We start from the raw sequence: 22,882 nt of genomic DNA, 5'->3' as shown, positions 1-22,882 counted from the left end.
TCACACCTTCTTCCTGTGACACTCTCATCTCACTCCTCTGCCAGCTCTTCACAGCCCGAGTCAAAGAAAAAAGACACACAAATGAAAATAGGAACAGACAGAAATTTCTGAAGAAGAGAGAAAAGCTGACACACTTCCAGGCTGTTTTTCCCCAGTTCTTGGTCAGTGCTCTGTACACAGCTGCTTCTACCATTCGCTTCCCTGTAGTTTGCCCTCTCAGGGAGAGCAATCACTGCTGGAACCTGAGCTAGGTGAGATGTGCGTTCCGGCTGGGAGCAGGAGCTGGCACCCAGCTGGTGGGGTGGGATGGGATGGGATGGAGCCGCAGTGGTAGCTGGAGACATGGGAGCAATGAAGAGTATGAATTAAACCTGAGACTGATGGGCAGCAGAAACAGGGCCGGGCAGAGACCAGGAAAGAAAAGTGGAGCTAGGGGAAGAGGAATTCTGCTTTGACAAGCAACACTCGAGACTTCAGTTCAGGTTGCTGTCTTGCGCAAGCTCTCCTGCAGAAATAAATCATGTTTTTAGCTTGCCCAGCTGAAGATTTACTTTCTTTTTCTTTTTCTAATTAGCTTTGTTGATGTAACTGCCCTTCCTTCTCCGTACAGCTCTCTCTCACTCTCTCCAAAAGAATTTAAAAGACTTCAAAATAAAAAACAAAGAACCTACTCATTGGAAACAGAAATTCACTGTTGCATTTTCCTGAGTACAGTGTACACAGCTCAGGGAAAACAGACCTTTACATTTCCCTAATTGTTTAGAAATTCCACGAGGAAACAAACATAGGAACATCCATTTTATCCTCCCCCTTCTGCTCCTCAGCTAACCTGTGGATCTCTCTGCCATCAAACGCTTTCAAAAGCAAGTGTTTGCCAGGAGTCAGAATTAAATTGAATATTCAAGCGAGCAGGCACACATACACACAGATGCCAATATGTATTTGCATACTTATTTATATATAAACAGTACCTATTTTTAAAAAGCACAACAACAACATCAAAGAAATCTTTGGAACCACTGCACGTCTCGTTTGCCATAGACGGGACTTTGTAGACCTCTCTCCCCGGTCTGCCATAAGTTTCTCCAGTGGCCTGTGTCAGCTCAAATCCCAAATCCCAAACAACAACATTTGTGGGGGTGCTAGAAACACAGCAGAGGACAACAACAGCATAATGGTTAGTGGTGAAGGAGAGGAGGAATAAGTAAACACAAGCAAAGTATGCAAGTCACTTGATTAAAAGCATATCCATTGGGCTGCTTCTCCTGCTTACATTGGCCAATACATTCCCTCTGCCTTCTTACACGTAAAGTGCCAGGATGCATTATTCAGCACATGAGTAATTCACCACATTCTTCTGGATAATAGTTGTTGAGCCAGACTCTCTTTCATGAAGGTCAACAGCAAAACCATTGTTGTGGTTGTATAGCATGGCAGAGCCTCATGGCACCTTACAGACCAGATTAAAACAAGGATCCTTGAGAGGATCCCATTTAATGAAGGCCACAGGATTCCCATGTGGGCACAGAGGCACTGCGGAGGATCAGGCCCTCAGCTAATATAAAAACCACAGGAAGGAACTCAGCACCCAGTGGAGAGGACAAGGTTGCTTTCACGTGATCACTAGAAAAGCCAGTTTGCCAACTGGATTTTCCCTTCACGTGGAATGATAATTTGAGAGCTGGATTTGAGAGTTGCCTCAGCACCTCAGGGGACTCTGCGCCAACTGCTTCAAACAAACCACGCAGAGACTGTGATGATGCTACCTCTTCTTGCAGGTTTTGAGATCGGACAGGCTGTTCAACCACTGTTTTAATACCACGAGCTGTGGAGGTAGCACTCGCCAGTGAAGCAAGCTTCTCCACCTTCAGTTTTGTAATGTATTCCAGAGCATAGGTCTGTTCTTCGTGTTTCTGTTTGTGTTAGGCTAAGTGCTGCTGAAGTAGATGGGCCTAATTATGGCCTTTCATTCAAGATTAACAAGGAGCCATTAAGCTGGTTTATGCAAGCAGGCAGCTGAGCAATAGAAACATCTAAAAGGAGCGTGAGGCAACGTCAAAGGCGGAAACCATGCAATCAGTGGGCCTTCGTTGTGGAAAGGCATGAGAAACACAGAAACTGGAGCTGTCTTCATCTACAGAAGTCCAGGAACAGCCACTAAACCTGCCACCGGTCCGATCCCAAACGGGACGCGAGTTATTTGGGCTGAGCCAAACGGCGAGGCTTGGCGTGCCGAGCGCCCTGGAACACTGCTGTTATTTACTTCACCCTGGAAAATAAGCAGGAAAATAAGCTCTGGTAACTCTCTCTTAGCTGTGACAGCACATGAGTGATGGCCAAACTCATTGCCAACTTCCCCTCCTTGCAGAAACACTCTGAAGAAATGCTGCGCTTTTTCTAATTGCTGGATCAAAAAAGGGCAATGCGGCAGTAATGCTGCTGGGAATTATCGTTCCAGGCCTCCAAAACATTGCTCTTGTATTTGCGGTTATGCAGTTAGGTTAGACACAGGCAGATTTCCTTGGTAATTAACCAGGGCTTCACTGACTTTACTAATGCCTATCCTTGGTATTTTCTATAAGGAGGGGATTAGTCAATGTGTGGAACTGGTTTTATGTGAAATGGAAGAGGCTAATTAAGAGAGAAAAATCAATTAAAGAAAAATCAAAGCTAGATCATAAGGAAAGAACTGAGACATACAGGAATGAGAGCCACAGTTTACAGGACAATAATTGAATTTTGAGTAAATTGATAGTTCATTTAATTGGATATATGAATTTGGAATAATAAACAAAATTTAAAGAAACTTGCATTGGTTGTAAGACCTACTTCATTAAAAAAAGTTCAGTGTACCCATTTTCTTGAAGCTTGGCAGAAAGGATCGAAACACATTTGCAACCCCAGATCTGAACCCACACCAACTTGAATTTCTAAATTGAATCGTACTTACATCTTCTGAGCAAAAATAACAGAAAAGGAGACAGCTGTGGACGGCACTTCTTTGGGAGCCTCCTGTTTTTCCAGAACATGGAAGGAACTTTGTGGGGAGAAATGACTTTTGAGCAACACTGTAGATGGGTGTGAACAGCTTCTACCTGATTTGAAAGTGGGAGAGAATTTGCATACTTTTGTATGCACCCAATGAGTATTTTTCCTTTCCTATCACATGCCTGTGGATGGACTACTGCAACTGTTCTCAGCCTACTGCACACTTCCTTTAAAGTTCTGGTGGCAGAAAAGCACCCTGAAGTTAATACTTATCACTTCACATTTATTATTGTGATCATGGCAGGATGCAGAAGTGCTAGGTACTTTCCAAAGAGACAATCCCTGCTATGAAAGAATATGCATTCTTATTCTTAATTAGCTTAATATTGCTATGATTTCCAGTTTGTAATGCAAAAACACAGAACTGTCATTGTCAAGAGCTACAGAGGGCACACACACGCACATTAGGCACTTTGTTTTATTTTGCAAAAAAAAAAAAAAAGTCTTTTATATATAAACCATTTCATTCTCTCTCAAAACATTCTACAACTATACAGCTGTTTGCTCCATCATTTGCATAGGAAATACCACAATACAAAAATAAGGTAGGGGGAGGCAAAAGAAGCAAAACAGCAACCAATTTATGCATGTGTTTCCACGTATAAACATTTGAAGCCTTACAAAATTATTTACATCATTTGTCAACTATTTACATTAAGAGCAACATTTCTAACTATAACAAACAAAACTATAATTTATCAAGTATATGTAAAATTGTCTTAAAAAAAAAAAAAAAAAAAAAAAAAAAAGAGTCTATCATATACCACAAATAAATAAAGACAAACAACAGTTTCAACAAAGCTAGGTTTTCCTGCAAGACCCTTTTTTGGTATTTTGATTGTTTATTTTACCCTTTGGTTGACAGCTTAATATTACAGCTTGTGAACTCCAGACACTTATACTAGGTTTGTTTCATTTTCTCCTGTTGCCTGGCCAAATCCTACATGGTCTAACCTCATCTTTGGCTCGTCACTTACTATTTCAAGGCTGAACACTGTGGATCAAAGTCATTGTTAGCATAAAAGGGCACCACCTCACTGACTTCAGTGGAGTTTCAGCTACTTTTGTCAGCAGTAAATTCTCCCGTGTGTCCATCTCAACAGTGGATTAACTAAACTGCACTGTAATTTTAAATAAAATTACTGTATCCTTTGCCTTCTAATAAATTATATGCAATATCCACATGAAACCAGATCATACTCGTGCTGAACCAGCTTAACATGTCTGTATATGAAAATTGCATCCTAAATCCTTCTTTTTAAAGTGATACTAAGTTTAGCTTATAGTAAGAGGTTTAACATTCTGTATGTATATCATAACTATCCCCACTATGTAGGCTTCCAACATTTACTTTGCAGTTCATTCTAAATGTTCCCCCCTTTTAAGCAATTTGAAAACGAAATCCTGCTTTGAATATTCAGTGCACACCATTTGAGTTAACAGGTACAAAACATCTGAACATTTTGCTCATTTCTCTTAAGAAAAATGAAGCTAAGTTGGTATTGTTTTGAGAGGTATTTAAGTAACTTTTTTTGTAAATGTGCCGTGTTATCAAATGTAAAACAACTGCTTTTTTTCAGATAATTCTTAGAAAAATTTTGTATTAAACCTAAAAAGCTGATTTGCATATTTACAAAATCTTTGTCATAGCAAACATGCAACATACAGAACAAAATGTTTTGTTCTATGGCTGTTTATGAATTTTTCTATGTATTTTTTCTCCACAGAATGATTTAACATTAAAAAAAAACAACAAACACAAGTACTAAATATGTCCAGTAAAAACCTGACAGATTACAATTCATGGCTTTTCCACTGCATCCATTCATGTGTAGCCTCTCATTAATTCATTTACTAAACACTGTCACAATGACAGTGCTTTGGTCGAAACACCACAAGAGAAAAAAAAAGTGTAATGCTGCCATGTGTCAAGACATAATACTTGTAAAGAGATGAAACCTGCTGACTAAAGCCATATACATCATGAGAGCAAACAAATGACTTGAACACTCCGGTATCGTGATACAGTGTCTTCCCTTTTTCTGCATAAATATACAAAATATACATTTCCAGTTGCCTTTGAGATTTCTTTTAAATGGATAATCCATACTCAAAAATTAAACTCATTTTAGTTGTACGTCGAGAGTCAATAGGAAATTGCATAGATACAGAACTGCCTCAGCAACAAGTCCAGCTTTCAGTTCTGATGCCTCTTCATGTGGAGAGCCAGGTGATCGGAGCGAGAAAAGCTGCGGTTGCACACAGCGCACTGGAAGGGCTTTGCCCCCGTGTGCTTCCTGTAGTGGCGCGTTAGTTCGTCCGAGCGTGCGAATCTCCAGTCGCAGCCCTCCCACGTGCACTTGTACGGTTTTTCACCTGGAAAGACAGAAGGCAGAGCACTGTCAGTTGTCGCTCCGTTTCCCGGAGAAAATGGGCGTGAGTTCGCACCGACACTGCTGCTCAGTTTAAAATGAAAAACAACAATGAAGTGGGAACCGATCCTTCCCAATTATTCACAGGCATGTTCAGCAGGCCCCAAATTAACAACCCCTTGTCTGTTTCAGCAAATTTTGCACTTGAACCTCTGATTAATGCTTCATTAAAATGGCACCACTTCAGAAACTTTCAAACATAAGCTTACTACTTATTCAAGTTAGAGACAGCTATGGCACAGAAAGGAACACAGGTTTTAAAAAATCCCTGCATGAGAAATATGCTTCCTCACATCCATCTCATTATGAGAGGGAGTAGAGAGAAAGTCTCGTAACAGTCAGGCCTAGTTTGTGATTGAACACTCGTACCTTTTAAAAATTTGTAAATTAAGTTAAACTGAGCTTTTTGAAAAGCTGAAACCAGTCTGAAACTAGAAGAAAGATTTCTATAAAGATTCCTTACAGTGTATAGATCTGTTTAAGATCTTCCGATGTGCGAACAAAGGTGCACAGTGTGTTACAAATACAACTGGGATAATATTTTCTAAAACGTCAGAGGCAATAAAATCTTGTGGTATTCTGGTTTGGGCTAGCTATATATAGAAGAAAGCATCTAAAAGACCAAAGTCCTTGTTTTCAGAATTAAATCTCTACAATCAGGTACTTAAATAGGTGTATTTTAGAGGTAGCAAGTGCTTGCTTGTTTCTATCGGTCTGTGCTGACGTAGACGGAGCATGGCATTGCTACATTACATAAAATCTGAATACAACTTTGAAGTATCCTGCTAGACCTAAATACACTGGTCCAACCACCCAAAACACTTGCATTCATCCATTTTAAAACTATAAACAGGGTACTTGAAGCACGTCTGTAATTTATGGACTTGCTTGTTGAAACGGGAGAAACACGAAGCCATGAAGTCAAGATGACTTCTACGTGAAAAGAGAACTTTACATGTGGACATACACCTGCTCAGGAGCTGGTATGGACATGATGTAACATACAAGTAAGCTTCCTATGAAGAGCCTAAGATTACCTATTTATAGGCTATTGGTTGATGCTGGTTGACAAAAACACCTTTCAGTTCGCAGTCAATTGCTATCCCTATCCTTTATATTTATTTGATCCATTTGGCAAAGAGAGAAAGAAAACTGAGTTTATGCGAGCACTCGGCAGTAGCTTCACCTGAAGCAGAATCAGACCAAGGCTGGGATTTCAAAAAAATGCTTTCCAATACGGCTTACAGACCTTCTTTCTCCCTCTCCATTTGGTCTCAGACCTTTACCCTCGTAGTTGCAATCCTATAGCGTTGTGGAGTGACTCATCCTGTTCCCTGTTTTACCATCACGTTAGCACGTGGAAAAAAAAGACAAGCCAGTATCCTGCATTTCAACTGCTTGTTCTGCAGAAAACACCATTTGAGAAACTTTAGAACAGCACTCCAGAGTCTCTTAATTTTCATTTAAATGAAATCATGGAACTGGTTTTGTCTGTGAGTTTGTACTGCTTCTTCTGATCACCTAAGTAGTAACTTTCCATCTACTAATAGCAGTAAAGTCATCTGTTTGTTCACCATGGGGAAGTACCTTCATACTTGCAGAATGATCACAACTAGAACGAGACCTCTAAAAGAAAAACGAACCAACTAAACAAGATGCCTCCTCTTTGCACAAAAGGCAACCAGGATTTATTGACATCACAAAGGAACAATATCAAGCCTTAAGAAAACAACAAACCTGGGGCCTGGAATCACCTCCCAGAGTTCAAAATTATTTGACAGATGGTAAATCAAGACCACAATTTCTTACAAATTTCTGTCATGGTTGAATTTATCCTGCCTGATACCAACCAAAGACTGGAGTGACCTACAACATAGGATATTTGTGTTTGTTCCATGCAATGTTAGACTGCAGGTTAAAATACACATCTCATTCAAACACAGTGCATATAGCTTTTCTAACGTCAGAGTAGCCAGCCAAGATAACGCATTTGGTCTTCATGGCAAAGTGACAGAAAATATCTCTATTCGGTGCTCAGGATCTTTTGCAATATATACGTGATCCTTCATTTATTTAAACTGGGTCTTGCAAGGTTTGCACTGCTGATCCACAGGAATAATGCCAGAGTCATCTCCTGTGAATATTTTTTTTGTGTGTTAAAATACACAGGAGTTGCACAAAAGTGTTAATTTTGCATTTGAAACACCTTAACCCAAAAACAGTGTATTTCCTTTTCTCCTTTCTTTCCCCTCTTCCTCCATATTGGCTTTAAGCTCTTCTAATCAACTGTTTCTATCTGGTTTAGAATTATTCTTTTTTAACCTAAATCCAGAGTAGTCTCATTAAGATGACTCTGTAAGAGCTTCTGGACAATCTTTAATAAAAACTTTCACTTAAAACTGCTGTAATTGTCAGTTGTAACTGCCCAGGCTCGTGATCCCCAACAAAACTGCCTGGAGAGAGCAGATCAATAGATGGGTCTCTGTATGCTCCCAAGGTGTTTACCAATTTCCAGAACTGGCAATGAGAGAAATGGTTCAAGAAGACAGGAAGATAGCAGTTAGCATGTAAGAGACCAGGACTGCCTGGAATGAAATGGATGAAACAGAGACCAGGAGACTAAACCCATGGTTTCTGAGCTTGGTGTTGAGGAGGTGTATAAAGCATGTTGAAACTCACTGAGTGCTGCGCTGTGTTGTATTGAACAAGCAGTCTCAGAATTGTCCTGTACAGGTAGTACCTGACTCTAAGACCAAACAAAACCTCTGACCTCCCATTCTGACTCATTTGTGACAAGTGGTGCAAAGACTCCTGGCATACGAACCACCAGAAGCCAGGAATGCAGTGAATGGAGTGGCTTGCTGGACACGACAGGCTCCCAGTCGACGATGAATTCAATGGCAAGACCCCCACCAAACTCCAGGGGACCCGGGTTCCCCGAGATATATCTAGAAACTTGCACAGCTTACCCCACGGCAGCAGTCACCTCACCTTGTAATGCTGCCACGGCCACGAAGAGCCCCTGAAACTCAGGGAAAAGCCAGGCGATGGGGCAGCGGCACGTACAGAAAAGCCCTGCTGCCTTCTGCAGACCTGAGCTGAACTGAACAGCGTTCAGGGGATGCACGGAGGGGAACAAGCTGGTGCCTTACACAGATTGTTTTAACAGTGTTACTTTTATGTACTGGAAATTAAAGCCAGAATGCTGCTTTTAACCCCTGCTTTGGCTACCAGTAAGAACTGGAAAATGTATTTTTAGCGCCAATATAGAGGCCCAGATTATTTTGAATAAATCCTAGGGGTAAAATACTGAATATCTATGTTTGTAATGCTAGTTTCCGTTGGAAAGTTCTATTTAAGAACTGAATCAATTTCAAATGTTTTCCTTTTGGGCAAGGAGGAAGGGGGGCAAGAAGAAGAAGGTGGAGATTATTTTCACTCCTTTAAAGAAAGCAAAAGGACAACTAGCTGGTAGCATTTGCTCTCTCCCGGTCTATACACATGCTTTTTGTCATTTAGCAGAAATAAGAATTTGGTTTAAGTTCTTGTGGCAAGGGGAAAAAAAAAAAAAAGCCTCACGTTACATTTTCTGAAGTGAACTTACTGCTTTACTACACTGACTTTAAAGCACTGAGCAATCCGGGCTGGAGGATTTATTTAAAAAAAAAAACAACAACAACAAACAAACAACACGGGTATACAAAACAAGGGACACTGAACCCTTTATCCAGTATTTTCATTGGCTACATAGTAATGTAAGATTTGTTTACTTTAATGATTGTGTGAAATACAGTAGCTGCAAAGTCTCAGAAATATTTGGTTTTCCTCCAGCAATTTAGGACTTCTATAGGGTGTTAAACCAAGAATGCCATTGGTCATCAAATATGAACGCAGTATAGCTCAGTTACTGGAACACGATCACTGTATCAAACAGATATTTCACTGTAAAAGCAAGAAAACAGCTAACTCCTCCACTTCAGGGGAGCTTCCACGGGATTTGTTAGAATGTCAACACTGTTCAACTAAAACACCACGGAGGAAGCTGGTACCGATTTCTAGCCAAATAGCACACTCCAGCCCTTTCTTCCCAAGCCAGAAATATTATACACAGCACTTCTGGGAAACAGAACTGCTTTCCTTTAAATTATACTTCAACAGGATAGGGATTTCATAAGTTTAATTGGATTTTTGCATAACCTCCTTCCAGTATCACTGATTTAAAATATTTTGTTAGGCTTATACATCCCAAAATGTATTTTAAGTTCTTGAACTGTTAATAGGCATCCATTCTACAGTTTTAAAAATAAATTTGTAGAGCATGAGAAACAGGCTTGTACTCGAGCATAGAAATTTTTAAGTACTAATGTTTAGTTTGGAAGCTCTTTTACAGAAAGCACCTAACAAGAGATAAGGGAATTTAGCCTGAAAGAAGACTATTTTTCTTGCGATGTGTTTGTCTGCCAAATATATATATATATACATATATATATATACATACATATATATATATATACATACATATATATATATATATATATACATACATACATACACACACACGCACAATGCCTTAGGATTGCAAGATGTCAAAAAGATGTCTGGATATCTACATATAACATGCCGACCATACTGGCCACTTCGACACACAAACTACCCCAAGGTAGATCCCAAGGTTTGGGATTCATGCTGATACCTCAAAAGCATTATCTGGGCCGGTGAGTCACAGCGCTGGCTCTTCTCCTTTTAATTTATCTTCATGCGACACGGTAGTTTAAAAATACACCAAGTGCTTTCCTAACATTAATTCTATCTACTGGCAGTGACGGTAGTTCCCATACTCATGCGGGTAAGGTACAGTGCCACCCACGGGGTGGATGTTGGTCATTCAGAAAACACCCTTTACCACGTTGACCTTGTTCTAGAAAATGTTTCTATTTAAGATGCTGTTTGGAAAAGAGTCACTGAAACCCCCCCATTAGCAATGAATTTCTCCATTAACAAAAAAGTAAGCTTCCTCACCTCACCCAAGAAAAGACTTGTGTGACTTTATTTTTGTAATTCACTACTAAAATTTCTTTCCTTAAATATAAAGCTGCAAACATTACAGGCCAGATTTTTCAAACCTAAAGTTAGTCAGCTGCATTGGTATGCAGAAACCCAAATACAGGTATTACACCCACCGAAACCTGCAGTGTCTCTTATTTTCTGTCAGAGCTATGAGCTTCTTTGAGAAAGAAAAAGCAGCACAGCTTTCAAACTGCAAAAACACAATGTCTGATTACAGGCTCCTAAGAGTATAAAATGATCCCTCCTCCTAGTTTTCCGTCTTTTTTATGTTACTCGTGTTTATCATGTGCAAGCTACCTAATGCTACATGCTTTAAAGAGCGTTTGAGACCCACCTAAGTGTTTGCAACTACGGGCGAAGTAAACAGGCCTCTGTCAAATGGAAATGCAAGGGAGTGCCAGCAGCCTCCACACGTCTGACAGAGCAGGCACGGTGACTCCAGCGACTTAAAAAGGGACAATTTCACCCAAGGTCCTACATTTCAAGGCTGCTGCTGGACATGACAGGGAACAGAAGACACAGCCGACATGAGTAAGCTGGCTAGAAGATGAAATGCCCGTTCTTGTTCTGTAGGAAAGTGTTTTCACCTGGTGGTGGAGCAGGGGGTGGGGAAGGGACCCCTTTGAAGTTCTGTGAGGAGGCACGCATCGCCTCCATGAGTCACTGACAAAGACAACACGTTTCGGCTCTCTCTGTGCCATATCGCTGTCTGGCATCTGCCTCCTCAGGAGCGAGAAGACGGACATGTCTGACAATAGCAGAAAGCCAGCCCCAGAAAGCCCAGACAACACGTAATCCTGGCCCAAGCAGCGGCTGGCCTAGCTTTGGGGCAAGACTCAGACCCATCAGTACCACAAAACACCATGCCCCACTCAAATTAACTTTCACAGTGCCAGGCGCTGGCCTTGAAACACGTGCGACTAGGTGTGATAAGAAGGTGGGAGGAAAAGCAGAAGTTTCTGCACTGTAGAGATTGTACCAGTAGGTATCTATGTCCTGTCCAGTTTTAAAACAGGCTAATGAGAGAGATTTATCTGGCCTCCAAGTTTTCTGTCACATTTGCTTTTACATCTTAGAATTAGTTGTCTTAGTTCGCTGACATACTACAATCAAATTTGTAGAAGAACTAGGAACAAATGCAGTGTTTTTCCTCTGTTTTAGCTTGCCTGAAATAGCTCTCCTCTAGGTTACAGCATCCCAGTTTTAAACTCCTGTCTCTTCCCAGCTGACTGAAATCAAACACTGTTACTTCTGTGCCCTTCTGCTCTCATTCAAAATAAGTTTTTACCTCTGGAAGCTCACCTAAAGTTGGACCTTCCTTCTGTCATTGACTACGCGTTGCAGTTGTTAAAAGCAGATTTTTAGCTTGCATTTTTGCCTTCATTTAAGGCTGTTTTTTCCCAGAGAAAGAACAGAAAGCTGAAATTTCAAAACAAATAAAAAAAACCTCAGCTGCTTAAAAGCTCTTTCGTGCATCGAAATTCTCTGTGTTGTCCAAGACGGAGAGGGATTAGAAGGCTGACAGCGCACAAAGAGGTTGAAGGAAATCCAGCTTATTTTGCGAGTGATGAAATAAATGTAGTCCTTGAAACATCCAGTCCCCCGGTGATATGAATGCATAACATATGCTGCACATTTAAAAATGTGATAAAAGCCTGTGCCTAGTATAGTAAGGGCTAATGGGTGACCATTAAGTGCTATTTCACAATAAAACAGGATTTTAAGGAATCCCGTAACAGAGTTCCATTTGGTAAGCCCCATCACTGATAAATCAAGTAGCGTTTGATCTTTCCAACAAAAGCATGCACAGGAGAAAAGGTAACTGTTTGGTAAGCAAATAGGACAGTCAAAAAACCTTATGCATCATTCCACTTCTGACTACAGCTATGTGAGGGCAGTATCTTTCTCAGAGCTCCCACCAACGCCCGAAGCGCTCTTGTTTTGCTAAGTGTTGTCTTACGCAGTTCAAGGATTACTGGGGAATCTTGACTGGCCTGCGAAACGGTTTATTTTCTTTCTGGCATAACATTCTGTCTTAACAGAGGTGGTCTCTCCACAAGGAGATATGCAAACAAAGAGGAAAGGAATTTTTTCTAAGTAGGTTTATAAGAAATCCATGCCATCTGGGGTGCATGGCCGTGTCTACAAGTTCTGTGCTGAAGAACACATTTCCTCATCCACGCCTGTGGTGCAAGAACAGCTCTTTAGCTCTCATACCAATAACACTGGCTCTTGTGTAGTCAGATAAGAGGTGCTCTTAAAATGGAATTCATTAAACATGTACTGTAGACTTCCAGATTTCCATCTACTGTATGCACACACAAAAAAAGCTGAAAGCAATACATTAAAGCTATTTTAATTCAAAGCGAAGCGCTGTACACTTGCCAAAATCAAAGGTTTTAATATGTCCTTAATCAGAGTTGTTAGAGATCACCGAATATAAATAATGCAGCCTGACAGGACAGGAATGCTGCTACCAAGATACTCAGACTAAACTAGGACATTACTTACATGTTTCTAATCTTTCACCGATGGGAGGTGCAGGTCATCTAACAAACAACAAACACCGCCACTCACAACATGTTCTGTGGAACCAGGAATCAATTGTCCAAGTCAAGCTCAGAAATTAATTACAATAAGGAATGTCTAATCAAATAATGGAAAGTTTTAATCACTGGCAATTGCTGTGAATCTTGGACTATATTAGCGTATGTAGGGCGGTCTCAAAATGAACTATATTTAAATCCGGTCTCTTAGGTCAACAGTTTCCTTATCAGGAATCAAATATCCTGGAACTGAAGTTTAATCCTCTCAGGGAGCAATTGACAGAAACAACAGTGTTTTTTTGTTGTTTTTTGCTTTAAGCTTTCATGCTCAGAGAGACTTTCTAGGCTTTTAATCAAAAGGAAAATGTCAGGCTTTTCTTTTAAGTATCTCAAGTCTAGCAGGAGTATCCCTCACCTGACACCTTGGAATTTCATCCCTGCATCCTAAAAATGGAGTGCCAGACGCTGACGTGAATGCCCGGTAATATTTAATTAAAACTTAGCCTTATATTGCTAAGACTTCACCCAGAAAAGAGCAACGCATTCAAACATGTCTCGTTTAGGTTATGACTACAGATAAAGAACTGAATCAATTAATCCAAAGGTCTGCAATCATCCACAAAGTGTTTGAAAAATGCATTATTTTCCCTTAAACTGTGGTTTGCAGAGGAAAATAATGTACTTCCATTTCTCACACAGGCAACTAATGGATTTAGCAGAATTCATAAATAAAAGATACCAACATATTCTCCAGCAGTGTCTAGCAACACTGCACTTTAATGCACTTTGTCAACAATTTTATTTAACTCTCCTCCATTTTTCCCTATTCTCTCTACCAATGACGGCATTTACTGACATCTCCTTAAAGTATAATCTGCACAACTGACTCATTCAACAGTTTAAAGAAACAGAATCTGCATGGAAATATTACTTAATGGCTATTTTCATGATCCAAAAGATTTTTCCAAGATAAAGTGTAGCTACAGACACGGAAAACTGCTACCATGAGCGAGGCAGAGCCTTGTGGAGCTTCAGTTCTCCACTCGTACAACACGAATGAAATCCTTCCTTTAATTCTCAGGACGATTCGAGTCAATACGTGGTTTTGTGAGGTGCTTTATTTCCAGTAGGAGTCCAATACTGCTCATCTTTCCTTCTAAAGAACAGGCATCCTGAATGCCTGGCAATGCTGTATGGTGCCACCATTAACACGCATACATGTATAGCTATGGCAAATTCAGAGCACAAAGTCCTGAGGACTGCTGAGGTCTATTGCACACAACTGGTTCTAATTCTGGTGTACCATCACAGGCTAATTCTGGATCGATTGAGGCAGAGATCTAAATTAAAATGAAACGTTTAACACCTTGAGGAACTGCACAGGATAGCAGCTGTCCCATGCCTATGTAACATTTGAAATAACCAGGGACAGTGGAAGTATTTTGAGTGCATCTCATTTAGAGAAATGCCATTTCTCTGGAGTTATCTCGGCTTCCACTTCCCATCACCAAATACAAACTAGATCTATAGATAGAGATGAAATAGTTCTGCAGTTAATGTTAGAAACTATTAATGGCAAACCCACCATGTGATCAGAGAACATGCCTGTACAAAGACTCTGTATACGGAAAACCAATATGCAGCTGGAAAATGTCCTCGATGTGTGCGGCTTGATGTGTTCAAAACAGTGACAGATTTTCCTCTAAAAAACATACACAATTCTCAAGAATGCAGCTGTTCATGGAAATAATAAAAAACCACCCTAGAGCCAGCAGCTCTGCTGCAGTATCACAGGTAGGGTACAGGTAGGGCATTCCAGGTGCCTGCATATCAAAGGCTCAACTTCAAGAGTCCCAAATTTTTACACATAAAGAAATGCAACAGGCAAAGTTATAGGACTGCTGTTTCTGAAGGACAGTTTGATATATATATGTGTCTACTCAGACATCACAGAAGAGATCTCTAATGAGGTTTATCTGCAACTGGCAACGAATTGCTTTGCACTGACATTTGGCAAGTTTTTCTAGTTGGACACAGAGCTGTTATGCATGTGCCTTAAGGTAGTTTTCATGCTGGACAGCCTGCAATAAATGCCTAACACCCCCCCCCCCCCCACATTATACACACCAGTTGCACAATACAAGTTATGAAACTAAACTCGTTCCATGACTAACAGGTAGAATCATTTTAGAAGAATATCCCTCCCTGCTTCAAGATGTCAAAAAAAAAATCCAATCTGTTTTGACAGATGCTCCAACAGGTAGTTCAGCACGCTGAATATCACTCTGCCCATTTCAGGAAGAACTAATACCGAGTTAAGATAGCACGCTGAAGTATTTAAGCTATTCAAACATACTGGACATCTGCTCCAGAACTGCACAGAGATGGACGCACAATGTTGTGTTATCTTTGCAGCAGCTGAATATTTGCTTATGTTCCATGTTTTGGGTTACCAGTTTATCAACAGCCAAAATTTACTTTGCAATTTACATATGCTAAAGCATTGTCTAAAGGAAGGAAAAAAAAAAAGTATGCCTGCTTCAGCAACTGGAACGTTAACCCTGCTTAGCTGTTTACATGAATATTGGATTCCAAATCAACAACGAAAGCGTGAATACAGAGTCCAGCATAATTTAATTAGATAAGAACTATACCAGTTTATACCATCTGACTCACTGCAAGGTAAACACCTAAGAAAAAAAAGTACAGGATTTTCCTCTTGCGTGCTTCCTCTGGTTTTATTTAAACATAGAAGTCTGACATGTTCATATTTGGATTCTAAGAAAGACTATAGCCTGCATTCCACCTATCAAAAATAACATTTTCCTTAAGTTTGTTCTCAAAGAACATCTATTAGACTCAGTGAAAGCCATTCAGCAGAGAAAGACTGCTAAATAAATACTGTGAAAAGGCTGAGATTTTCCAATACAAAAGGAAAACCATAAGGTCTGTCTTGACTTTTAATGGCAGACAAACTTTGCTGCAGGCTCTTTTATTTTAAGATGACAGATTGCTGAGAAGGGCGGGGACTGGTTGGGATGAGAGAGAGACTGCAGCCAATTTTAAAAGGTATTGTTAAGAAACTAAGAATAAGGAGAAAACAACTTCAGTGGTCCATGATTACTAAAGAACGGGTTTAGCCAGATAAACAGGTCTGCTATCCCTGAAGGGATTTGAAAGAATATCACACACAACTTTATTAAAATGGATTACGTGACAATTACTTCAGACTTTGAAGGTAAAAGCTTCACAAGTCTTTAAAAAAATAATAAATTAAAATCAAAGCTCAATAAACACCGTATGAAGTCATAGTTCTGGGGGATGGGGTGCACAGAAAATGGACTGTATGCACACACAAACACACCCTCAAATTCAGTCCTCCGTATGAAGTCCCTCTCCTCTGAGGTCAGCAGGGAGATTCCCCTGCAATCCTGAGGGAGCTGGGCCCCCAGCGTAACTCAGTTGCCCTGAGATTGTGTCCACTCTCGTTAGCTAGCGTTCAGTTAATTGATTTATGTGGTTTCGGGTGCATCAGAGATCCTGCTCGTTAATCGACACATTTCAGCCGTACATTATGAGGGAGATTAGAATCTGTACTAGAAATCTTCAAGTATTAAATGAATATTCAAGAGAGTTAAACTAATCCAAACTCTGAAATAATGCAGGTAACAGGATATGGACTCGCATTCTTGCATGTTAACACTTTAGACAGTTTATCCCTTCATTCACCTCCCCAGAAGACCCTTTGTATTCCAGGCTTGCCTAAATTCACTAGATTTTTATCTAAAACAACATTCTTGTTTCCATGAATACATCAGCTTCTCTGACCTTTGCACATTAATCCACATTTCTAAGGTCAAACATCTATAGGTGAAAAAAAAAAAAAAAGTGAAGGTAACAATAAACATTAGTGACCCTAAGCAATGTACATTAATGATGTACACACACTTCTATGCACACCAACACTAACTTTTAAAACCTAGTCATTACCGAAAGTACAAAAAATACAGATTTATTTAAAAAAAATATTTTTTTTATTTCAAACGAAGCCTAAGTAATGCTCATTTTTAGAGTAGAACCTTGTTTTTATCTTCTGCCTAGTTATTGTAGAAAGCAAGTGACATATTTAAAACTGAGACTCAATTGCTGGCTGAAATGCGTAAGTGCATGGACACACACTTACAGATTTTTTATTAAAGAGCAGTAATATAGCACTCTGTGACATTATTCAGGTTTATAGCCTCACAAAATGTCTTTATTACGCTAGTTGGTAATGAGTGAATTTATACGCATCAAAAACGTGTGTTCTTGTTTAGTCTAATACTACAGTTCAGCAATAATCCCTGTACAGTTGCTTTTAACTTTTTACTGTGATTGCACCACAGATAACTCTTTCATTTATCAAAACAAATTTTCCATAGTAACATTTAGCCTGGAGATACTCGATTTCTCTACAATAAGCTAACGATACATTCAGAGCAGCTGCTGAAACACAGCCTTGTTTCCAGAGATACTGAAATATTTTGTTAGATCATAGCTCGTGTTCTGTTGACTTTTGGGTTAAACTTAGGTGAAATCCCAGTACTTGAACAGCACAACCACAGTGTTGACAGCCTGCTTCACTAAGCGAATTGCTTGAACTGTGACTCCTGTTTTGCTCTGGATTGATGTTTACACATACAAGTTTGCATTCGCACTCCATTTTAAAAACAAGAGTAGTAGCCCTCTCATTTTATTTCCACAGAGGAAAACAAAAAAAGCAATTGTCTTTTTACTGTAAAGATTTAGCATGACCAGTTTTGTATTAAGATCCCAGCAGAGAACTATCCTAATAGCTTCAAATGTGCTGTTGGGGAGCTAGGTATTTCTCCCCCTACCTCCCTTTCTTGTCATGCCTTCTGTCTACATGGGTCCACTCTCAGGGGCAGACCCTGTGAAGTTTTGCCTTCAAATAACTGTTCTTTGAAGGCACGGCTTGTGCATGCGTGGATAAGCAAAGCTTTGTCCTGAGCTTGGCTCGGTGCAGGCCCACGAACTGGGACTGTCTGTAGCTGCGGGCAGAACTTGATCAAGGTACAAACACAAATGTTACACACAAACAGTTTTCATTTTCGTTTCCTCCATTTTAATGTCTTTCACCAGCAAAAAAATGAAATGAAGTCTCTGTTCTTTTTACTGGAGAACAATTTGTCTTAAAAAAAATAAAAAAGCACACTTAATGCTAAGGACTACTTAAATGGAGATACCTGGGGAATTTTCATGACCTTTCTGAAAAAAATTAAGTAATTCCAACAGGCCAAAGATAAAGCTCAGAATAGAAAATTCTTTATTTAGATAAATTTTTAAAATTAGAGCACTTACTATGCTGAATTCATTATTCACAGGAAGCGAGTCCTATTTTTTGAAATGCAGTACTTCCATCTGCTTTATTCTTAACTGATTTGAGTTTCGTATTGTAAAAGGTTCAACAAAACTGCATTAAGAATAAAAAGAATTCTTACTGGCCAAACCTGAAACTTTTCTTAACTGCCAGCCTGATCTCATACCACTCTACAGAAAACAGGGAGAAGATGGCAGATCAAACGCTTCTGCCTTTACAAAAGATGCATAACCCATTAATGAGCAAGACCCAGCGAGAGAGCGAGTACATACCCGTGTGAGTTCTCAGGTGCGCTTTTAAGTGAGAAGACTTTGTATAAACTTTCGTGCAGCCTAAAACAAAATAAAATAAAATGGAAGAGAAGTGTTTCAGTAGGGAGAATAGGAACGCTTCACATTACATTTAAACTTCCTCATGCAGTGCTGAGGTACTATCTGGAAACATTTAAGTTTATTACCTTCTGGCACCATAATCATTTAGAAGTATAATTTAATATAGAAAGCTCCTAGGAGACATTGCTTTACATAGGAAAAAAAAAATGTTTCTGGTAGACTTAATACCTTCTAATGTAGTGTAGAACAATCTACGTATAGTAACACCTGCTACATAAATTAACAACTCAGAGACAGACTTTTTTTTCTTAAATTTCCTAAAGAATTTGCTCAAGCCAGTCTGTGTTGTTGTTACCCAGGACTCTACATCACTTTTCCATTATGCAGTTATCATGCTGCACACCGGTCGGGCTATACACCACTCTGAGTAGTATTTGTAAAGGGAAAGAGAACCAAGAGCCGCGATTTCTAGGTGCGCACAGAGCGGTGTCAGCGTCCCATACCTGGCACCATGTATTACTTGAAGGAAAGGGTTGTAGAGTTAGATTCCTCTTCCAGTGCAATTTAATAGAAGGATAGGCTCGAAGGGAATTTATCTGTAGACAATTTTCAAAGGTAGCTTTAATGGATTTATCTAGGCAGCTGAATTCCCTATTTGTACCAGGGGAGATACAGCCATAGCCTTGGCTGCCAGGAACTGAAGTGAGTCTTTCAGCGTCAGATTCAAGCTCAGCTTCTGCTCCATCACAGGAGCTGGAAAGGCAAAAGCATGAGCTGGACAGCCACACTGACTTTAATTAGAGAAGGTTTTTGTTTTTTGTTTTTTGTTTTTTTTACTATGTTTTAAATGGAACACAACTTTTATAACACAGGAAAATGCGCTCAGGAGTTTAAGAGGGTAACAAATGACACAAATAAAATGATGTGCATTATTTAAAGAATGTAAATACACACCACGCAAAATAAGATGCTGAAGAAAAAAAATCTATTTTAACGAGAAATTATTTATTTCTCTAAGCATACTACAGCTGAAAAAAAAAGACTGTGATTAATCACACTTTCTTATCACAAGAGCTCAGTTTTCATTGCTTACCAGGATAGTCACAGTAGTGAATGCGTCTTTTCTCCAAATCTGGGTTACTTCTTCTGTTGTATCTGACTGGCTGGATGTTCTGGGGAGTTATTGGCAGAGTTGCTGGTAAATTCGGGTTGTGAATTGCCAGCTTGGAAGCTATAGTTGCGGCATATGAGGGAGGAGGGGTTAAATTCTGTAGCATCTCTGCTTGTCTGTCTGGACTCCCAGGCTCTGAGCTTGGGGGCGAAGGGGGGAAGTAAGTGGCCTGCTGCTGAAGAAACTGGTTTGGCATGGTGTAGGTGCAGGGGGGAATACCCTGGAACTGTTTCATTGCAGTCTGTGGAACCGCCGAGGAGAGGGTGTTAAGGCCTGCCATGGCTGAGGGCATGGAAACATTGCTAAGGGAGTCCATGACGGCTGCCTGAGGAGTCGTGGTGGGCATATCTAGATCCGGCGAGCTCAAGAGCTGATACAACTGGCCTTGCTGGGGCGTGACAGAGAGATGAACGTCTGGAGTTGGAAGCTCCTGCTTGATGAAAATGTTGTTCACGTCGGGAGTTTGGTGAGAGCTGAAGATGCTGGTAAACTCGGGAAGGGCCTGAGTAGGGGCAGGGGCTGGGGCAGTAGTTTCACTCTGGTGGCTGAAGATGGTGACGGGTTCGGTCTTGATGTGGGTTACGCAGGGTCGCTGGGATTTGTACAGGCCAGTTCTCAGGTGACTAATGTCGGGGAGGAAGACGTTCATGTTGATGCTGTAAGGCAAGCCTTCACTGTCAGTGAAGAACTGGTCTACGACCGAGGCACTGTCTCGTCTGTATTTTTTATGTTCGGGGATGACGGGGACGGGCGGGAGCTGAGGTGCCAGGTATTTCTCCATTTCACATCTCGTCTGCAAAAAGAAAATGTAGGATAACCCCCATAACTTGTTACCCACTGAGAAACAAGACTGCACGCACGTCGCGTGAGGCTTCAGAAATCAAAAAAAAAAAAACAGTGCTCTTTAGCCAACACCGAGTTAAATAAAGGGGAAGTTTTAAATAAAAAGCTGCCTTTTATAACCGGGAGGCTAATCAACATCATCAAGAACGGGAAGGTAAAGTGCCGGCACGCAGAGCAAGCACCGAGACTGATCCGATGCCTGGGCGCACGACAAACTTTTCATCTTTTATGTCTACAAGACAGCACTACACGGAGGAATGACAGGCTCCGTGTCTAATCTACAGATCTGGCGCTCGGGAATTCGCTGTTTAACAAGGCTGCTGCCGATCTGCTTCGCCCGCGCCGCTTTGAAAGGCGAACTTTAAGCAGCCACATCCTCGGCCGGCTCTCCCAGCGCTTCAGACGACGTTTGGCCACATCTGATTCCTGCACTTCCAGGATTTCTCAGGCTCGGAAGAAGGGCGTGCGGTGAGAAACGCGGAGCGTGAAGATATAAATAACACCGAATAAAAGGGGGGCGGGCTGGCTACACTAGCGCACCCCTCGTGTGAAGCGTCCCGGGGACTACGTTAAAAAGTTAAAAATATATATATATATATATATAAATCTGCACGGTGTGTAATTGTTTAACAGCGTGCTCGACACGTCCCTATTCATGCCTCGGTGCCGTGCCGGGAGAGCTCTTTAATTACTGGGGATCGTTCCCTTGGTGTAGTGGTGCGAGGGAATCCGTGGGTGGCGAGCGCCTGATGCATGCCTGGTACAGTCATCGGCAAAACATTTATCGTGCACTCTCCAGTGGGCAAATGCTACATTCCCCCTCGCCCTGTCAAGAAGACGGCGCTCATTCCAGATCCGTTTAGCACCCGAAAAGAGAAAGCAGCTGCCAGGCAGCAACCCCTGCCCCAGAGCGGCTTTCGAGCCCTTCCTTCAAAGGCAGACCACCAGAAAACACAACAAACACACCGGCCCGGCGCTTTGATCCGGGGCTGCCCTAACACGCCAGGCAGCTTTTTGATTTTTTTTTTTAGTTTTTGGGTTGTTTTCCCTCCTCCTTCCACCCCCCCCCCCTCCTGTTTACAAGCCGGGGGCAGCTCGCTTTGAAGCCGAGCCCCCAACCCGCGGCTCCCCCAGCAGCCGGGATCCCGCCAGGATTTTGGGACGGGCACGGAGCCCCCCGGGGCGCGTCCCCCACCCCAACGCGACCCCACCCCGGGCAGCAGCGGCGACTCCCAACACACACCCGGCTCCCCCCGACCCGTCCGACGGGCAGCACCCTCTCCTTCCTCCTCCTCCTCCTCCTCAGCCCCCTTCCCCTACCTGCACCATCTCCTCCGCCGGCAGGGTCGCGCCGCCGCCCCCGCCGCCCCCCGGGTGCTGCTGCTGCTGCTGAGGGGGCGGCTGCGGCGGCGGCTGCTGCTGCTTCATGTCCTCCCCGGGGAAGATGGGCGCCTCCCTGGCCCCCAGCACGGGCTTGAGCTGCGCGAACACCGGCTCCTCGGGCTGCTGCACGGCGCCCAGGCGGGCGCTCATGCTCAGCACCCGGGTGGCCATGAGGCGAGGCGGCGGCGGCACGGACCCAGCGGCGCTGGGCGCTGGGCTCTGGGCGGCTCCGGCTCCTGCTCGGCTCTCGCTGCCCAGCAGCCCCAGCCCGGCGTGGCCCTCAGTGCCTCCGCCCGTACCTGGCCGCGGGTGTCTATCGGGCGGCACACGCCCGCCCCTCTTCCCCCCCTCTCCGCCCCTATCTCCCCCTCTCCGCCCCCCGCACCCCACCCGGCGCGGGGAAGGGGCCGGCCCTCAGGGCCCGCGGGATGGCGGCGGGCTCCTCCCCGCGGCACGGCACGGCCCGGCCCGGCAAGGGGAGCCTCAACAAGTGCCCGGCAGCCCCGGCCCCCTCTGAGGGGGTTTTAGTGTCATGCACAGCCCTCCGCGGCTGGGTGTAGCCGCCTTGCCCACCTCTCGTCTTCAACAGTTTGTTATTATTGTTATTATCGATATATTTTTGTCCCGGAGGCAGCTCGTGCTCGAAAGCTGCCGTGAATAAATGTTGGTGCTACCGTGTC

At 42.2% G+C, this 22,882-nt stretch overlaps 1 protein-coding gene and 1 long non-coding RNA gene across 2 annotated transcripts; both read right to left on the bottom strand.

Moving 5' to 3' along the window:
- Positions 1–906: 906 nt before the first annotated feature.
- Positions 907–3,053, bottom strand: LOC311422225. Its single transcript, XR_014685235.1, has 2 exons — positions 2,951–3,053; positions 907–2,269 (listed from the first exon to the last, which is right to left on the bottom strand). It is a non-coding gene; the product is annotated as an uncharacterized lncRNA (long non-coding RNA).
- Positions 3,054–3,774: 721 nt separating this feature from the next.
- Positions 3,775–22,477, bottom strand: KLF5 (KLF transcription factor 5). Its single transcript, XM_084534857.1, has 4 exons — positions 22,140–22,477; positions 19,899–20,769; positions 18,746–18,805; positions 3,775–5,424 (listed from the first exon to the last, which is right to left on the bottom strand). Exons 1-4 carry the CDS (start codon positions 22,371–22,373, stop codon positions 5,246–5,248), a joined length of 1,344 nt encoding a protein of 447 aa, XP_084390983.1. The 5' UTR covers positions 22,374–22,477; the 3' UTR covers positions 3,775–5,245.
- Positions 22,478–22,882: the final 405 nt, after the last annotated feature.

This window comes from Aythya ferina (genome assembly GCF_964211825.1).
Source record: "Aythya ferina genome assembly, chromosome: 1".
Lineage (NCBI taxonomy): Eukaryota > Metazoa > Chordata > Aves > Anseriformes > Anatidae > Aythya > Aythya ferina.
This window is presented reverse-complemented; position numbering and strand designations above follow the sequence as displayed.

Excerpts from the sequence above, each read along its gene's own strand:
- KLF5 (XM_084534857.1), bottom strand. The coding sequence starts at position 22,373 with ATGGCCACCCGGGTGCTGAGCATGAGCGCCCGCCTGGGCGCCGTGCAG. Across the intron at positions 20,770-22,139 it reads CGGCGGAGGAGATGGTGCAG|ACGAGATGTGAAATGGAGAA; the intron begins GTAGGGGAAGGG and ends TTCTTTTTGCAG. Across the intron at positions 18,806-19,898 it reads TCACTACTGTGACTATCCTG|GCTGCACGAAAGTTTATACA; the intron begins GTAAGCAATGAA and ends ATTTTGTTTTAG.